Here is a 6,758-nt window from a genome sequence, read left to right on the forward strand (position 1 = left end):
TGATCGTATTTGCGGTTTAGGTGTGGTGGGAAAAAAAGTACTAAAAAGGAAACTGAAAAGGAAAAAACGATAGTTTGTGACTGTACTGAGAAACCAAATATGATTCACTTATTGACTGCCAACTCACAGATAACCTAAAGATTATAAAAATATGCCAGATGCTTAAGTAACATACAAAAAACCCATAAACATGCAAATTATTATAAAAAGAGTTAATTATTTAGGTATTCTGCTATTGAGAGTTTAGGCAGTATTTCAAATTATACAGGTAGCTACGCTATGAACACAACACAAACATCAAAAAGAAAAGAGGACATTTGATGAACTTAATAGGACATGAAGAAAGTATGTTATTAATAATTTAATTTATATATATTTATATTTATACATACTATTGTATATTCATATACAAATAGGCTAAAAAAAAAGTCGAGGAACCAAGAGCGGCCTCCTTTTAACGAAACAATGGATATTGTAAACATTGATTCCATTGCCAAACATTTTTTTGAAGGAAAAAAATTAGAAAATTATTATTTCAAGACAAGCCGGGGCCAGCCTCACGGTGGCTCACGCCCTGTAATCCCAGCATTTTTGGGAGGCGAGGCGGGCCCGCATCACGAGCCTTCAAGAGGATGGAGACCATCCTGCTAACACGTTGAAACACCGATCTTCTACTAAAAAATTCAAAACATTAGCCAGAATGGTGGGCACACACTGTAGTCCCAGCACCTTGGGCAAGCTGAGGCAATAGAATAGCTTGAGACCTGGGAGGCAGAGATTGCAGATGAACTGAAATGTGCCACTGCACCCAGCCTGGCAGTGACAGAGCTAGACTCATCTCCAAAAAAAAAAAAAAAAAAAAAAAGACAAGGGGATTCAGCCCTGAGAGAAGTAAAGTGATTTATCCAATGAGATAAATTAAATGGTGACTCAAACACTCCTAGTCTATTTCCCTTTCTTGTTATTCCATAGCATTAAACAAACCAGAGAAAAAGACAAGAGTTAAGGACCAGATAAAACGTCAGTAGTATCCATCATTGCTTCGTTTGTAAGGTAACCATTCAAGGCTGCTAGATCAAGCTCAGAAATAAATGTTCCTATTTGATTTGGTCAGCTTTATTACATTACATGTCAATTCAGGCCTATCTTTAAGGTCTTCCATCCAATGTGGATGACGTGCTCTACAACTTGATGAAAGAGGCCTTACTTCATTTTCTACTTTTCTTATCAATCAGTCCTGAGCCTCTAACTCAATCATTTACTCTCACTGGGATTTATCTTTTCCATCAGTAGAAGGAGACATTTGTATTAGGTAGTTAATGAAGGTCTTCTGGACTAAGCATTCCATAAACCTTTATTACCTTTTCAAGTAGGTAAAATTTCCACACACATCAGGCTGCACTCTCTGTGAAAATGACCAACTGGGATGAAATTTTTTCTAAATAATGTCAATGAAACAACATTTGAATGAAATTTCTGTTGGAACCAATCACCCTAACTGATTATCGATATCATCAAATAAACTTTGAACTTAGCCCCACATCATTCAATATAATGTGAAAACATTTTCTAAGTCAGCTGCCTATCCCATCTCTAGGGTTGTAAAATTTCCAAAGGACTCTAGTATTTGAAAGAATCACTTTTGAAGTATGAAACCATGCTGGATTTCAAAACACACATGATTGTTTAATTAGTTCACTACTGAAGATTTTGCTAATATTAAAATTATGCCTCTGACCCAATAAAATGTGTTTATTTTCTCCCTGATAAAGTTTCTTAAATATAAATACTTCATACATAGGATATTTTGAAAAAAAATTATTAAATGTCTCTGTCTGGAGAAGAAAGCTTGAGAATCTTTGGTAAAACTCTGGGGAGAAAGTTGGAAAAACTCACAAATTCCAGAGAGATTATACACTTTTAACAAACTCCTTCAAAAAAGCATGTGGAGCAACTATGTTCTTGAAGAAAATTCAGTGGAAAATGATCCTTTGTTCCCATCTCTGTCACATCTCCAGCAAAAGGCCTAATTCTCGGTATCAGGCTCTTCAGTCATTGTGTGGTGCTGATAATCACCTTGGAGCTAAATGCTTCTTGGGAACAGCCAGACACCGAGAATGACTTCATTCCTCACTAATGTAGGCAACTTCAGCTCTATTTTCAAGTGGATTTGTTGAGCTGATCACATCTCTCTCTAAATTGCAACAAAATGATAATTGGAGTGAAAATATCTATTTCCCCATAAAAGTGAAATTGAAATTGCATACCTTGATTTAAAGCTGTCAGGTGGCATGAGTTCCAAAGTGTGAGTTGGTCCATACAGGTTTACAACATATAATTTTATTGTTGGGTTCACTTGACCTGCCTTTGAGAAAATGAAAGTTGTATTGCAAGTATATTAAGCATTAGAATATATTGAGCAAAAAAGAAGAGGATTTTTGATTCATTTACTGTTTTGTGTTAGAAGAGAAAAAAAGTTTAATTTCTCTGAAGTAGAAATGATTTTAAATTCGACAACATGATTGCTTTGAATTGTTTTTGAAGATTGCTGCTTCTCAAGCATTTTCGTCAGACAATTAAAGGTGATAGGAAATTGTGATGACTTCACTCATTAGGCAGTGCTACTGTGTTCTTTCCCTAAAATGGCACCAGAAGGGCTGGCTGTACAAAAACAAAAACAAAACAACAACAGTAGATCAAATAGCTACTCACATTAGAGGATATGCACTGCAATGGGAAGAAGCTTTGACTAATCAAAAAAAAAAAAAAAAAAAGGAGAAATGAAGGAAAAAAAAAAGGAAAGAAAGAAGGAAGCCTACCCAAACCAGGTGTCCCATGCTTAAAATTCCAAAAGCCTAATGTAGGCTATCACATTAATCTCCCTGGCTTTTCTTTTAAACATTACTAATTACTACATGGGGTGACTCATTTGCATAATTGACGACCCTTGGAAGGTGGGCCATGGGCAGACTGCCCTCACTGAGTACCTGGCATGAGGAACAGAAAGGCAAGGATAACAAGGATACTGTAATTTGAGTTTAGTGAATCAACACTTTATTAAATAAATAATAACTAGCAGGCATAGTAGTTGGTATGTTTCTGGCACATAGTAGACACTAAAGGCATTGCACAAATTATTAAATTAAATGTCCCTGCTACAGTCATAAGATATAAACATTTTCTTGGTCACAATGGAGAATCTAAGCAAACTGTGCAAGGTCAAATACCTAAAACTAAGAAAGTTAGTATTTAAACTCAGGATGTTCTTAACTACAATGCAAATATTGTGCTTTCTGTTCATTCCAACACAATGGCCTTCAAAGTTTTAACAAATACATTGTGAGTAAGGGGCAGGAATGAGAACTTTCATCGCCATATCTCAAGCAGTTTGAATGAATGAATGAATAATCACATCAATAATGTATCAAATTGCTTGATTACCTGTGGCTCAATATGATTCTAAACAATATGCCATTATCTTTATGATGTGGCTGATGCTTAAAGAAGTCTACATGAAATATATAGAAAAGAAAAAGGAAATTAAATGTGAGTTGAATTTAAAAATCTGCTAAAAACCTAAAGGGAATGATAAAACAGATTTAAACATGTCGAAGATCCATGTTTAAGGAATTGGCATTGACAAAACCCATAGTCAAATCAGGACCAGAATCAACGTAATACATTCCAACAATAGCCAGCAAGAGTTCCTCAATAACTGTTGTTTTGTTAGGATATCAAAAGAGACTAGCACATCTGTGGAAGTGCATCATTCACAGGTCAGAAGTTTTGAGCCAAAGAAGGAAGTCAGGAAATGTTTCCACTACGGAAATGATGTAACTATTAAGAGAGATTATGAAACTGGTTCATAGAGTAAAGGGCTTCCTGGAAGATAAGCTATGAGCCTGCCACCCACCAAAGGCTCTGGTATCAGAATTTGCAAATCTTTTCATTGTTCCCAAGCCTGACAGTGCCTGGACACATTTTTTGGGCAGTTTAGCCTTCTGTGACTCTTAGGAGCTCCCTTTCACATCATTCTTGTTTTAAATTAGTTATCATGTTTCTCCCTGAAAATAATGGCCTTATCTATTTAATTTTTAGCCTACCATTTATCTAGCTAGATCAGGTATGCTATACTTTAAAGCCTGACACAGTATAGCAGTGCCATTCAAAGTGTTGTTCTTGGACTGTAGCATCAATCAGCATCTGGAAGCTTAGCAATGCATTCATGGACCCCACCTGAAACCTGTATTCAGACATGGAATTAGAATCTCTCAGTGTGGGCCTACAAATCTGTTTTAACAAAATTCCCAGATAATCAGTGTCCAAATTTTAATAAAATACTTATCTTTATCTGTATCCTTATCTATTTATCTATCTATCTATGTAACAGCTCAGTGGTGGTCAAAAGATAGCCAGCGTCACAATCATTCAGAGGTCCTGAGGAGCTTGTTAAGATACTGATTGCTGAAGCCAGTCCACCTCCAGCATGAAGCTGATACCCTATGATGCTGGTGCAAGGACCACATTTTGAGAACGGGCTTAGCTTAATATGTAAGTCAGTGAAACCTGAGTCCAAGTGTTGACCCTTTTATTTAGTTGGCATGGCTATGAGCACATGCTAAAGAATCTCAAGTATCATTTTATTCGTCTCATTTTGTCCAAAGTGAGACAAACTGTTCTTTGAGAATATGTCACAAATCAGAAATTTTGAGTTGAAGCTTTCCTGTCTGTAGATAAGAATATCTCATAGACTAATAAAAAGATTTATATGAAGTGCCTAAAATAGGATATGGTACTGAATTAAAATGATAATTATTGTTAAGACAGTAAATCTTCTAGTTAGTGAAAAGCTGTGCTTCTACTTTTTTTATCATTTGATACACTGATTAAAGCAAATGGGAAATTTAATTAGATCTTTCTGTGAATTCGTACCAATGATGCAGTTTTATGGCGCACTTTGTTAAAGACATATCAGTTATCATCTTTAAGGCAATTTTCTTTATGTCTGCAGCACTATAAGCTTATCACAAAGTAGAAGTTGTGCACCCATGTGGCCAGTTTTCAGACAAGATGTAAACATCTCAACTAAGCGTTAGGCTGCCTCCAAAATTCAAGAGTCCAGCATTCTATAATCTCAGATTTGTATCTTTCCATGGAGTTTTGAAATTAAGCGCACATCACAAGTTCATTTGTACATTTTAATATTTGAATCATTTCAAGAGTTTGCAGATTAGAGGGTTTTCATCTATTTGCTCTTTACAGTTACATTTGCCATGAAGACTGCAAATCCACAAATTTCTTCCCTCTGTTATTCTGAAACACAAGCCTCAATAACAATTAACCTTATTTTTCTGGCAACTAAATTGTCATTAAACAAGATAATGTTTTAATTAAAAAGATTAACCTGAAGTTACTGGGATAGAAGCGTGCATCTCTTTTGTGCTGAATTGCTAATGATAGGGTATTTTATGAGTTCTGAATGATGCTGAATTAAGTAAAATCCAAATATATTTGTTTACTGTATTTCATTAGTAATACTATTACATTAGTAATCACATTAAGTATTTGCTATACTCCTTTTAATCTAGTTTAATTTAAATCACAATTTAGTATAAAATCTGTGTTGTTTCAATTTTCAAAGTAGCATTTTTTGAAAGTTTTATTGCATAAGAGCGAATTGAAACAATACATTTGTCACAGCAAAACTAACAAAAAAATTTTGAAACCAGAGTAGATAATAAAATTCTGAAAATTGAAGTAACATACCCAAAATGATACTAAAATTTGTTTTAAGAACAAGAACCAAAACCGATTATTTTCTTAGAGTCCTATTGTCTTAAGTACCTGGGTAGGTGAGCAGGTCTTCCTACTAAAAATCACCTGAGAACTGGAAATGCTTTCTTATTTCTAATAAATATTAGCGGTAGTTATCATATAGAGTTATATATATTATTTGCATATATATAAAATGACAGGTAATGAATATTAACAGTGGTTATCGTATATAGTTATATATATTATTTGCATATATATAAAATGACAGGTAATGAATATTAACAGTAGTTATCATATATAGTTCTGTATATTATTTGCATATATATAAAATGACAGGTGTGAAGCTAAGAATGGCACCCATATGTAGCTAAGTCATTAGGAGTAAATGGAGCAAATAGAGCTCCATATATATGTGTTAACTTGACAAGGAGATTTGGATTTGGATTCCAGCTGTGTTTTTAGAAATACAAATTGTTGACCTATGGTAGTTTTATAGAGAGGGATGAAATCAATAGATTTGAGTTTTTTCTTTGTTCTTAAAACAACTGTGACTTGTATAAAAGCACTAAGCCTTTTAGAATCTATTTGCTCATTTGTGAAATAGAGACAATTGTGATAAAGACCAAATGAAAAAAAAAAACAAATAAGTGGAAAGTCTCCCTGAAAAAATAAAGTTTATCACTAGCATATGTGATTTCTACAATTAATCAACAAACATTATTATGTTATGCCTGTCTTTACTATCAACCACTATTAATTTATTAGAAGAAATTATCAAATAATAAAGTATCTAGGTTCATATCCAGTATCTTCTGAATTATTGCTGACATAATTTAACTTCCTCAAGTGCTTCCATTGGCTCATGTGTTTGTCTCAATCTAGTCAAAATTATGAGGCCTAGGTATGGCCAAGTTCAAGCACCATGAGTCTAGAACTAAGAAGTCAATTTGAGCATACAGCTAATGCATATGGTTTTTCTATGT

The 6,758-nt window shown here is 34.2% G+C and overlaps 1 protein-coding gene across 1 annotated transcript in view; it reads right to left on the reverse strand.

Annotated features, from left to right (window-relative positions):
- DPP10 (dipeptidyl peptidase like 10) overlaps positions 1-6,758 on the reverse strand; it is a gene marked incomplete at its 3' end in the record, with an annotated part of 621,968 nt that overhangs the window by 43,991 nt on the left and 571,219 nt on the right. Inside the window, exon 10 of the mRNA XM_017883864.1 lies at positions 2,268-2,365. Coding sequence (XP_017739353.1) covers positions 2,268-2,365 — 98 coding nt within the window. The remainder of the gene's footprint in view (positions 1-2,267; positions 2,366-6,758) is intronic.

This window comes from Rhinopithecus bieti, unplaced genomic scaffold (assembly GCF_001698545.2).
Source record: "Rhinopithecus bieti isolate Rb0 unplaced genomic scaffold, ASM169854v2 scaffold_14174, whole genome shotgun sequence".
Classification (NCBI taxonomy): Eukaryota; Metazoa; Chordata; class Mammalia; order Primates; family Cercopithecidae; genus Rhinopithecus; species Rhinopithecus bieti.